The sequence below is a fragment of the Palaemon carinicauda genome, chromosome 30, assembly GCF_036898095.1.
Source record: "Palaemon carinicauda isolate YSFRI2023 chromosome 30, ASM3689809v2, whole genome shotgun sequence".
NCBI lineage: Eukaryota > Metazoa > Arthropoda > Malacostraca > Decapoda > Palaemonidae > Palaemon > Palaemon carinicauda.
The window spans coordinates 24,004,302-24,017,088 of record NC_090754.1 but is presented as its reverse complement, the minus strand read 5'-3'; the positions used below and the strand labels follow the sequence as shown (position 1 = coordinate 24,017,088).

The 12,787-nt window shown below is 41.0% G+C and overlaps 1 protein-coding gene across 1 annotated transcript in view; it reads left to right on the top strand.

Moving 5' to 3' along the window:
* LOC137623430 (ATP-dependent RNA helicase TDRD9-like) overlaps positions 1-12,787 on the top strand; it is a 266,190-nt gene that overhangs the window by 75,687 nt on the left and 177,716 nt on the right. The window contains exon 6 of the mRNA XM_068354264.1: positions 6,365-6,582. Coding sequence (XP_068210365.1) covers positions 6,365-6,582 — 218 coding nt within the window. The remainder of the gene's footprint in view (positions 1-6,364; positions 6,583-12,787) is intronic.

Below are 12,787 nucleotides of genomic sequence, written 5' to 3'. Positions count from 1 at the left end.
TCAAAACATCTGTATTTGTTAATATAGTATTACATAACAACCGATATGTTATAAGCAAACATAATTTTCATATGCTGTAATACATTTGTTTAACTCATTACAGTATTAGTTCTCTCTCTTATTCGATGTCAGGATGCCAGAAAACTTCAATTCTCTCTCTCTCTCTCTCTCTCTCTCTCTCTCTCTCTCTCTCTCTCTCTCTCTCTCTCTCTCTCTCTCATTGGCTATTTGCTAGCATTCTTTTTGAAGGATTCAGTTTAATCAAGTATGGTTGCTCAGGTTGCTGGAGCAATTAAAGAATTTTGTTAGTCTCTTCTGGTTCCATCTCAGAATAATATATATTTTGGAATTATAATGGCAAGTTTTTCTTGTTGATTTTTTTTCCAGAAAGAGGATTTAGTAATTTTCTTTTATTTGCTGGAAACGTTGAAAAGAATGAAGCGTTTATCTATTCGGATGTGGATGAGGCCTCTAGAGACTATGACTTCTGTAGAGAATATTGTTCTGATGGGATGCCTAAAGATAAGGGCCTTCCAATTTCATCAAAATGTAAATTGAAAAAATATTCGATCTACGTACAATCTCAGCACTAATGAATGAACTTCTACACCTGAGTTGGTAGGATGATTGCAGTCTGTTATCCCTTAAAGTATCCTCGGAAATGAAGATTCCAGAACTCCCTCTTTTCAAAGATCTTGTACATTGTTAGCGAAATGGGCGTTGTAGAAACTAACTCTTCATAACAGTTGCCTGTAATTTATAGCAGTATTTAAAACCTTTCAGGATCATTACCACTAGTGGTAGGGTAAACCGTGCCAGTGTTTTCAGACTATAGGACAGCATTGGTGTTCATCTGGAACCAAGGGTGTATGCGGTCACAATCCCCGTACCAAATAGGCGAGTGGCTATTGACTTAGACACTTTAGAATAACCCTTCTTTGGTTCATTCCAGGAAGATCAAATGACTTAGCAGATCAATTAAGCAAGAAAAACAAAATAATTCTAATCGAATGGTCTCTACATCTGTTAGTATGGCTAGGAATTTTGGAGCTGTTGCGGTCTACCAAACATTGGCATGTTTGCAACGTCACTGAACAAAAATATAGAGGTGTTTTATACATTAGTTCCAGATCTCTTATCATTGAAGGTAAATCTGAAACAAGACTGGATCTGGACCCTTATGCTGTTCCACATTTCACCATGATTTGTCACATGAGAAACAAGTTCAATATTTATATGAATAGCAGGATAAAGCTGTCAGATTTGTTTTGGCAGCAGAGGAAGTGGTTCACTGATCTGTGGCTTCTGTTGTCAGTGTCCAAGGAGATTGCCCTACAAAACCAATCTTCTCAGGCTGCCAATTTTGAATATGATGCATCCAAGCCCATGTGAGCTACATTCAACCACATGGCGACTATCCACCATATTCTCAGAAATGATGCTTTTATTCTTTTTATATCCTCTAGATTGTTAGTATTATAGGTTCCAAAAGGTTTTGGTATTAAATTGTATCAGAAGACAATGAAATATTTATTTTGATAGGCTCCAGTGGAGAGATGTATGACTAGTACTAGTTTGGATAATATTGTTAAGTTTTATATTTATTTTTTATGGTAGAAAAAACATTCCATTTTGACTGTTTATCTGTTGCAGATGATATAGCGAGTGTGTTTAAATTTTTTTTTTATTATTATTATTGAAAGACTTCCAGTTGTGAGGTGTAATATCTGGAAATTAGACATATATATATATATATATATATATATATATATATATATATATATATATATATATATAGATAGATAGACAGATAGATAGATAGTTAGTTTGGATAGTAATTTAAGTTTTATATTTAGTTTTTTTTATGGTAAAAGACATTCCATTTCAACCATTTATCTGGTGCAGATGATATAGTGGGTATGTTTGTTTTTTTATAATTATTGTAATACTTCCAATTGGGTGCTGTAATATCTGGAATTTAGACATATTACAGTATTCTAAAGGTTCATGTTTTGAACATATGGAAAAATTTTTGGTTAGCGGTCCCGGCCGGTGTGCTAATATAAGGAGGTATACGACGAAAAACACAAAATCCTGAACAAATTCAATGAGCTTCGTATGGCAATGTAGAATGCGTATACAAAATATTTTGTTAAAATTCACTTACTTGCATAGTTATAGGGTAATTATTAAAAGTAGCTCAACAAGCCGAAAACATTGATCCCCACAAGAAAATGCAGCACTGTATTTCTTCTGTTATAAATTTTGATGATTATTCCATTTTAATATGAAAAGAAATATGAACAATGTCATCTGTATAGATTCCATGAGTAACAAGACTAAATATTATACTCTTCGGGTTTCAGTGCTAGCACAAATCTCAGGACGAGTACACGTTTAACATCTGACATTCGTTTTTACGTGTTTTTCTTGGTTTAGTCAAGAATTTCATCATGCCAAAGAGGAAAAGACAGTTTTAACATCTCGCTAACATAATGATAAAGAACATTGTCTCTAATAAGCAGAAGTGGGTAATGTTTGTTGGCGATATTAGCAGAGAGAGAGTGAGTGTGAGTGTGTGTGTGTGTGTGTGTGTGTGTTGTGGATGAAGAAGTGACCAGGAGCCTAAAGAAGCAAGGTATTGAGCAATGGGATCTTCATTAAGGATTGAATTATTATAACTAACTTTTTGGTTTATTAATATCGAATAAAGAACATAAAATTGATAATAATCATGACTTATTGATATTGTCTTTGTAAAAATACGAAGGAAAACTTTGAACGCCCGTATCTCAAAACTATACATATTGGCTTTCCAATTCCATCTTCTACCTTAGTTTTAAAGATATAGCATTGAAATTTGATATATAACTTAGAAAGACATTATAGAAAAAAAAAATGAGATTTAGATAAAAAAACACTATTCTATTGGAGGAACACAACAGGTCTATATAGGGTAGTAATCCCAGGTTTTAATATTAATTATCAAGGGAGGAGATAGAATTTGAAAAACACTAATTTTAAGACTAAATATCCCTGGCATCGCAAAACCGAAGGTCAGAGGCAAAAATCCTATGCAGTTTGGAGATGCTCTAAGTCACCTTATCAAGCCCTATGAATGTCAAAGTCCTGTCTTTAAATAACGACATTATCTGGCCGGCCCCTTAAAGATCTTACAATTAAAACTTTTCTTTTTGGCATTGGCATTTGCTAAACACACATTTGCACCATAAGCACTATATTTTACTGTAGGCTTTGAACACAAGATTGTCTTATGTTGTTTGCCTTATTTCACAGCTAAGAAGGATTTAAGACTAAAGATTTTCCATATGCTTTCAAGTTCTCTCAATAGAAAAGGTGAGCTTTACATCCAAAAATTTCTTTGTTCTGTAAACGTTGTGAAATAATATTTGGACAAGACTTGAGGCATTAGAAATGTGATGTGCTTTCTTGTTAAGTCTTGTTAAAAGAGAAAATTCAAATTTTTTTAACTTAAAGTTAACCCTTTTACCCCCAAAGGACGTACTGGTACGTTTCACAAAAGCCATCCCTTTACCCCCATGGACGTACCGGTACGTCCTTGCAAAAAAAGGCTATAAAATTTTTTTTTTCATATTTTTGATAATTTTTTTGAGAAAATTCAGGCATTCTCCAAGAGAATGAGACCAACCTGACCTCTCTATGACAAAAATTAAGGCGGTTAGAGCAATTTAAAAAAAATATATACTGCAAAATGTGCTGGGAAAAAATGACCCCCTGGGGGTTAAGGGCTGGAAATTTCCAAATAGCCTGGGGATAAAAGGGTTAAACATCGATATAACTGAGCATCAAGAGAGAAACAACCTGTAAATCAGGCAAGTATAGAAATATATTTTATCATGAAAAATCTGTTGCTAATATATATCTATATGGTGCCTTTTCCCTTCATTAAATGATGTAGATTTCCAAAACCAGAAAAGTCATAGTGTGTGTGTGTGATGTATATGAACATTTCAAAGAAATCTCGTTCTGTTGAAGAGTTTCCATTTTTTTTTTCAAATAAAAATAATTTTTGCATTTACTTAGGAAATTTAGGTTGTAGGGGAGAAAAAAATCATTGAGAGTTTTAGGTTATGGAATAAGAGTGTCGAAAGACTCGGGGAAAATCTTTTTAGTTTGCAACTTTATTATATATGAATTCAATAGGTTTACAAAAATATAGATGCAGATTGTTTTAATTTCATAGTGTATATTTATCAACATTTGTTGAAAAGCTTCTTATTAATAGATGAAGCAATTCATCTCATCCTTAAGCTCGTAATCTTTCGTTGCTCTACAATTGGCAAAATTAAATACAGATAATGCTCGACTTACGACCTATGCGACTTATGACGATTCGACTTTACGACGATTTTTTTCAGGGTGATGACGTCACAAGTCTATCGGAAATAGGACGAATATTTCCTTGAAAATAATTTATTATCTTGTATAAAAATAAACTGAATTATCTTGTTAAATTATTATTTTCTTTTATTGTTAATATTCAATATCCATTTTCAGTAAAAAGTACATTAAGAAAAGTTTTAATATCTGTCGAGTTCATATATGTCTGGTGACGTCACATCACCGGTGGAAAGCGACCTGGCAATACAGTGATTTCCTTCCAATAGGCTAGTGATTAATATTAGTATTCTCATTTTCGAAATATTAAGTAACGATACAATGTATTTTGTGTGTCTGTATCGGTTGTCATGAGTACTACGCAGCGTAAATTTGACTGTACGCTAGTTATATTTAATCTCTGATAATAGATCGATGTTTATCTAAAGAAAGTATACTAATAGGACAAATATTTTCTTGAAAATAATATATTTCCTTTTACATTATAAAAAGGAAATACTTTTGCTTTGTAAGTTAGTATTTTCTTTTCATTTCTTGAAAGAAAAAAGGAAATGAATTTACATATTTTGCAAGTCATTCTTAGTAGAGTTTACGTCACGCGTCTTGTGACTTCATGTATCTGGCGGAAGCGCGCTGACAAACCGAATGATTTCCTTTCATTGTGTTACCAAGTAATCTTATGACAGCATTCCCATCATCGAAACACCCAGTAACGATATCAAGTGTTTTAGTGGTCTGTATCATTAGTTATGAGATAAGTACAACTTACTGTAAATTTAAGAAAAATAGTCTGATGACATATTTCTGGCGGAAGGCGAGAGGCAAATCAAGTGATTTCCTTCCGATGTGTAGCTATTCCCATAATCAAAACATAAATTGATGATATAAAGATTTGTTTAATAATTTTCAAAGAAATGTGAAAATTTAACTGAATTAAAAATGAGAGAGAGAGAGAGAGAGAGAGAGAGAGAGAGAGAGAGAGAGAGAGAGAGAGAGAGAGAGAGAGGTGCATATTCCTTTTAAAACTAATAATAAGGTCTATAAACAAAATGTATGGAGAATGTGGTACCCTATAACATATTGGCGCTGACATAATATTCATTATGAAGAAATTTCGAATGCCAAGAAAATTATATAAATCAGTGTTATTCGTACTATATGTGCACATAATCGTAATACGGCAGCGTGACCTTGAGATCAGCTGATACCAACCGAAAGTAAATCAAAAGTATTTTTTGATTATTGATATGATCAAGAAATTGAAAAATAAAATATAAACGTGCTTTAATAAACCACAATTAAACACAATAATGTCTAATGAAATATGAAGGCTCAATATTCAACTGAAAAATTGAATACTGTATGAAGCTTTGAAAATGAACCACCCGTATGCGATTGGGAGAGCGAGCACACGCACATAGAAAGAGCTACTGTACAACTATTTCGCATTATACCTAATGATTAGACGAACTGTATGGAAACTGATTTCCTGTAACATATTGGAGCTGATGTAATATTCATGAAGATATTTCTAATAAGTTAAGAAATTCTAAAAGAAAAAAAATATGCCATACGTATGTACGCCATATTTTGATACGGTAGGTAGCGGCACTTTCAGATCAGCTGATCATAACCAAAGGTAGAAAAAATTTTAAGTACTTCTCGATTGGTAAAATGCTTCCAAAATTGAAAAATAGAATATTGAAATGCATTAATAGAGCATATGATATCCTATAAAACAAGAAAATGGAATAATGATAGACAGTAAGAAAATGTTGATAAAATATGATAGAGATGATTGCCGAATCATAACGCATCATAATAAATCTACGGAAACTTCACTTTTTTAGTTCGACATACTGTATGACGAAATCGACTTACGACACATCTCTTGGTCCCGATCTCCGTCGTAAGTCGGCGACTACCTGTATATGTTTTGAGCTGGTGACTGCGTCATTATTTCATATGACATTTATTTTTTCAGCTTTGTATGGCTAGTGCATTTTTTCCATACTATTACAAACGAAATGTCACTGATGACTATGAGAAAGAGATGGATCGAGAACTAAGTGGCCATGATCCTTTTACTACAGTGGTTGTAAGTGGTCTTCCCTCTGAAACCAATATACTCTATGATGACCAGATTAGGAATATCTTCAGGGACTGCTCACAAAACCTAAAAATCAGCTATGAGGGCTCCAAGTAAGTAAAGAAGACTAAGGTTTGTATGTATTTGTACGGTATGTCATTACGTAGTATGGTTTTGGATGTTATTATATAGGTCAAGGTACAAGTATTATCTCTAATCATCTTTTGTTTTTATTGAAGAAAAACTTTATTGATGATCTGAATTTCAAGACCTTAGTGAAATTATCAGAGTGTAGTCTGCTCTTATGTTTGGAATCACCAATGGTCTGCCTCCATATATGTGGAATCAGCAATTGGATATTCATTTACCCTTTGCAGACCAATAATAAGACCCTATTAGAAAAATAGCCCTATAGAAATTCACTTATATGTGGTTAAACATATATGGAAAGGGGATAAGTTTTTACAGACGTTACCAACTCTATAGGAAAACTAATGAAAGTTAGGTTAAAAGCATCATTTAAACTATTGTACAACCCAAACTGGACTTGTAGCTCTCCTTTTGATATCCAGACTAAAAGCACAAGGCATGAGTGATGAGATGATGTATGATGATCCAGTGAATATTAGTAGATGTCCATAGTCATATTTTTGGGCTCAAGTCATGTCGTCCTGATGGAAGGTTTCTTCAGTAGCTTCCTAAGGGTATATATGACTACAGTAGATATTCCCAGAGAATTAAACTAAAGGTTTCACAGAATTCTAACTTCTGGCGCAAGTACCCATAAGGTTTCCCTTTAGGATATCGTATAATAACAGGGGACATATGCTTGACACGCCACATAGCTATCTGCACCCCACATAGCGTTAAGCTTCAAGGGGGGAAGAGTGGCAAGTTATGGGAGGAGCGGTTACTAAGTTCTCCTCCTTCGTTACTGTTACGGTACTCTGTGACGTCATAACCGCCGCCATCTGGTTGACGTCACCGTTGCGCGCCTTCCCCATTCCTTCTTACGTAGCGTTTATGACCAGGTGCTTTTCCCCTGTTGTTGGCTAAGTAATTCATCATGTCACAATCTTCTGCCTCGCCTTCTTCTGGAAAGTTGAGTACCATATTCTTGTATTGTATAAAACAGCTCTGGCTGTAAAGTAAAGCCCTTTTATCTTAAAATACCGTGTTTTGTGGCAGAGCTGTGCCTTGACCGGAGGCATCATGACGCCGACGCTGTTGTTCGTTTCGCATGCTTTATTTAGTTAGCCAGAACAACCTTCCCGGTCTTATAACTAATTATCAGCATTAGTTATTTAGTCTTCATTGCTAGGAATTAGTTATATTATGTCGATAGTATTCATTTTCGGCGAATGTAGGTAGCCGAATTCGTATGCTAGATTGCTAGCCTAGCCCCTAGGCTCGATAGCCTAGGCGTTTTTTGTTTACTTTCATGCATGATATAATAAGTGTTCCTAGTGTTAATTTACGAAATGAAGATGTTGGGCATTTATACATATAAGATTCAGTGATTGCACATGTTTTCGCCTTCTAGGAAGTATACAAGGGGTTTCGATGATCTCGATAGTCGACTCCCTTTCCCCTAACCTAACGCTAGGGCTTTTGTATACTTTCTCACCTCCCCAGTTACCTTATCCAAGGTAATCTCCTCCCTCTGAGGTAGCCTAGGCTACGTCCTAGCCCTCCTTGCCTTAAATCGTATTCAAGTAAGGTTAGGCTGGGATTTTCTTTCCCCACTCTTAGCCCTAGTACATGAGCTTTGAGTTTGGGACAGAACCTCAGAGTACCAGTCGTTCGCCCCCCAGCTACCCCATTAGGTGAATGAACTCTCCTATTGGTCTCTGCTGGTCGGCGAAGGTGGGGGCCTCTGCCTTTCTCCCTAGTCCACACCTGGTAGGGTTACGACCCTTCCTCCCTGTGGCCTAGCGACTTGTCCTACACCTGCCTTCCCTGGTCTGGGGACTCCTTCCCTAGCCTAGGTTAGGCAGGCCATGGGATTCTGTTTCTTATAGTTTAGGACGGTACATTAGTGCTGTACCTTCGCTGTGCTAACCTACCCTAGGCTGGAGAATGAATTCTTCCTACACCTGGGATAGTGCTGGTACTGAAACAGAACAACCCCCCCCCCAAGTTTCGGTGAGGGCTCACGCCATCCCCTACACTCCCCCTCAGGACCCTCGCCCCTCCCCCCTTTGTCCTTTAGTGTTGGCCTATCCATCACACCTCTGTCCACCGTCCTACAACTCTACCGTGTGCCAACGGGTTATGGGGTCGGCTCGGTCCTTTCGTTGGTTAGTCCGAACTGCTAAGCTTCCCGCATGTAGTCGAACTATGGGATAGCATATGACAGGTCGGTCTGCCGGCAGAAGACCTCTCTATCTTAGAGTGTTCTTCGGTCTTCCCTTGGGCCGCCACCCGCAACTCTAGCCGTCTGCCGGCTCTGCTGCGGCTGGATGAAAGGTTGCCACCCTCTCCCTTTCATTTGAACACACGTTCCGGAAGAAGAAGAGGTTGGGTAGTGAGCTACTGCCCTTCCCTCTTTCTTCTTTTATCCTTTCTCTCTATCTCATCAGTGCCGGTCCACTGCCACACTACCCTGCCAGCAACAGCTGTCAGCTTAACCCTGTATCCTCTCTGTCTCATTGATTGACATCAGTGTTGGAATACCTTCGCTGATTGCTTGCCGACTGCCGGGGCCGCCGACTTTCCGGCGATCTGCCATCATCCTGAGGTTTCGCCCTCTCTCTGCCACATAGACTGATGGCTGGGAGGGGTTCCCCCTCGATGGAGATTTTCCGACGCTTGGCGCGCTTCCGGCACGCCGTCACGCTGCCGGAGCCACCTAATCATACTACTTCAGTGGACTGTCACATCTTCCCTGCCGACCTTGCGGGGGGAGTGTCTATTGTATAGCTATATACGATAGCCAGTACATCTATGGTATAGTACATACCCTAGTCAGAAAACTACGGTGTATAGTTGTGCAGTAAATTCTTCTAGCATACTCTGTGCATCCATGCACAGTCCATTGCCGGGACCTATCTGAATTGGGAAGAATCCTTTCTTCCCCTTTCTTTTATGCTGAATGAACTCGGCTCCCCCTCTCACCATGACTAATACCCTGGAGGAAGTCTAAGCTATGCTTTATCCATTGTAGATATTCCTTCCCCCTCTTAAAAAGGCTCTTAAGGAGCCCCTAGAATTAGTTGTGGTGTGGGGTCACGGCAATTGGCTGGGCGGGATGCACAAGTTTGTGTCTTTTCTGCTTCATTTCCAGCTTACCTATCCTAAGCTTACACTTGGAAAGGAATCTTATATTGTAAGTTTGAATAACTTTAAGACTAATCTAAGATTACTTTAAGTCAATGTAAAAGCCTTCTGTAGACTCATGTGCCCCTTTCTTCTTCTTTTACAGGAGGAGTACATCCGGTGTGAGAGCGCCTTCTGTAGTTTTCGGCGCCCGGACTTTTATGGCCACCTGGCGTGCCGAACCCACGCCAGCTGTTCCGTTGCCTAAGGGACTCTCCGGTATTGGGACCCGCAGGTTTGCACTGTCTGCAAAGACCTCCATGAGGCGTTCGAGGAACCCCCATCGGCGGAGGCCAGGGACATCGCTCGAGAGAAACTACGCAAATGGGTGCGTGGTTTCCAAAAGAACGCCACGGGTCCCTATCTCCCAAATGAGAAGATGAGAGCTTTGCTCTTTCCTAAGGCATCTGCGGATGCTGTTATCCCCAAGCCAGAGATCCCCTGCGTCCAGCTGATGGTTGAACCAGATGTATCGGACGCACTTCAACACTTCCATCTTGACAAGGTGGAGCGGATGTCGGAAGTGTCGGACACCACCGAAACGACCCTGATGGCCGAGGGTCGAGAAGAGGAGGAGCATGCGAAGGCTCCTGACTCCGAGTGCGATGGCGCCCGCGCCCCCTCTGTTACTTCCGTTGCTATTTCGGAACCCGTCCCCTCTACTTCTTCCACTCCCGCGCCGGTGGTAGTGGACAACCAGGATAACCTCCAGGCCTTGGTGGCACTCCTGGATGAAAGGTTTCGTAAGAGAGACGAAGACCTTAGAGGGAGATCCTCCGTCTGTCGAAACAGACCCCGAGGAAGATCCAACGTTAAGGATCTTCCCCCTTGCTCAGTGACCAACCCATGGAGGTGTGCAGAACACATGCCGATCACGAGTGGACGCATCTTCGTCAATGATAAGGTAGGCACCATCCTCCTTGAAGAGGTGGAGCTTTGGCCTAGCTTCGAAGCATACTCGGACTGTTACATCCGTCTCAAGTCAGAGCCAATTTCCAAGGAGGAAACCGAGCCTAAGGAGGTCATCATCTTTGACCATGCAGAGGCTCAAGCTCTTCTGGCCGGCGGCCTAAGAATAAGGGCTACACCAACTCCAAGGTGCCGGCCCTAAGCAAGAAACACCCGTCCTTTCTTGCTCCTGCCACCATGGTCTTCCCCTTTGCTGAGAAATCCCTGTTGGCAGTGTTGAAGGCAGTGGAGGAAGGGAAACCCTGCCCTACATTGGAAGAATGTAGGCCCCTCTCCCTCGCCCTCCCTCCTGACGACAAGAACTGGAAAGACATCCTGTTAACTTTCTCCGTAGGAAAGTTGGAGGCTGACATCGCTGGACGGCAGTTCAACGAAATCCTCCCCAAGCTCACTGAATACCTTCTGCGTCGGGAGCTGGACACGAAAGAGAGGCTGGCTGCCTCCCTCTCTCTTCAAGTCCAAATGGAGACGATGGCCGGGGACACACGGACCCCAGGCTTCTACATGGTCTTGGCTAAGACCCATCTCGCCACCCTGACGAAGGACTTCTACAGCTTCATCAGGGCCCGGAGAGCTTGTAGAGAATTCGTGTTTGCGGATGCCACCGTCAAACACGAACCCCAGAAACTGATTTCCTCCAACATTTGAGGGAAAGATCTCTTCCCTAACGACCTCGTGAAAGAGATCGTTGACAGAGCCGCCACTGAGAACCGGAACCTTCTCCATAAGTGGGGCATGTCAAAGAAGAGGAAATCTTCTCAGGATGAGGGCCCCCAACCTAAGAAGAAGGCTAATAAGCCCAGACCCTAGCAGCGTCAGGCTAAGCGCCAGTTTCCGGCACCCGCCGCTCCCCAGTTGGTGGCTTATCCCCAACAGACCTGTCAACTGGTCCCCCAGCCGGTAGTTGCTCAGTCACCAGTCTTCACGTCAGCCTATGAAAGACAGTCTACTACCTTTCGTCCCAAAGGTAGAGGCTCCGGCAAAGACTCCTCCCGACGTCCATCCAGAGGGAGAGGAGGAAGGGGAGCAGGCGGCCGAGGTGGTAAACCCTCGGGAACCCAGAAGCAATGAAATGCTTCCGGTGTGAGGAAGACTCCGCCTCTTCCAGGATCGTTGGACCTTCGATCCTTGGGCTTACAGCATCTTCAAGAACGGACTTTGGTGGAGCTGGGTAATACCACCTCCATCCTTCCACCAATTCTTCCAACACTCCACCCCAGTCCTGGAAGAATACGTCCAAGAACTCTTGAACAAGAAGGTGATCAAGAGGGTAAAGTCCACCAGGTTCCAAGGAAGACTATTCTGTGTTCCCAAGAAGGACTCCGACAAACTCAGAGTCATTCTGGACTTTTCCCCTCTCGACAAGTTCATAAGAGAACAACAAATTCAAAATGCTGACTCTTCAGCACATAAGAACCCTGCTGCCTCCAAAGGCTTACACAGTCTCAATAACTTAGCGGACGCCTACTGGCACATTCCAATGAATTGCCAGGCCGCCTCCTACCTAGGATTCAGGCTTCAAAGAAGGCAGTACGCCTTCAGAGCCATGCCCGTCGGACTCTACATAGCCCCAAGGATCTTCACGAAGCTCGCAGAAACGATTGTCCAAGAGCTACGCTTACAAGGCGTCCAGGTGATGGCTTACCTGGACGATTGGCTGGTTTGGGCGGCATCCTCAGAAGAATGCTTGCAAGCTTCCAGAAAGGTGACCCAATTCCTGGAACATCTGGGTTTCAAGATCAACACCAAAAAGTCTCGACTTTCTCCAGCTCAGAAGTTCCAATGGCTAGGAATCCATTGGAACCTTCAGTCACACTGTCTTTCCATCCCTCTGAAGAAAAGGAAGGAAATAGGGGGATCTGTTAAGAGACTCCTAAAATCCAAACGGATTTCAAGATGAAAACAAGAACGGGTGCTCGGCTCTCTCCAGTTCGCTTCAGTGACAGACCCAGTGCTACGAGCACAGCTAAAGGATGCATCGTGAGTCTGGAGAAGATACGCATCCATCGCTCGAAGAGATCTCAAGAGACT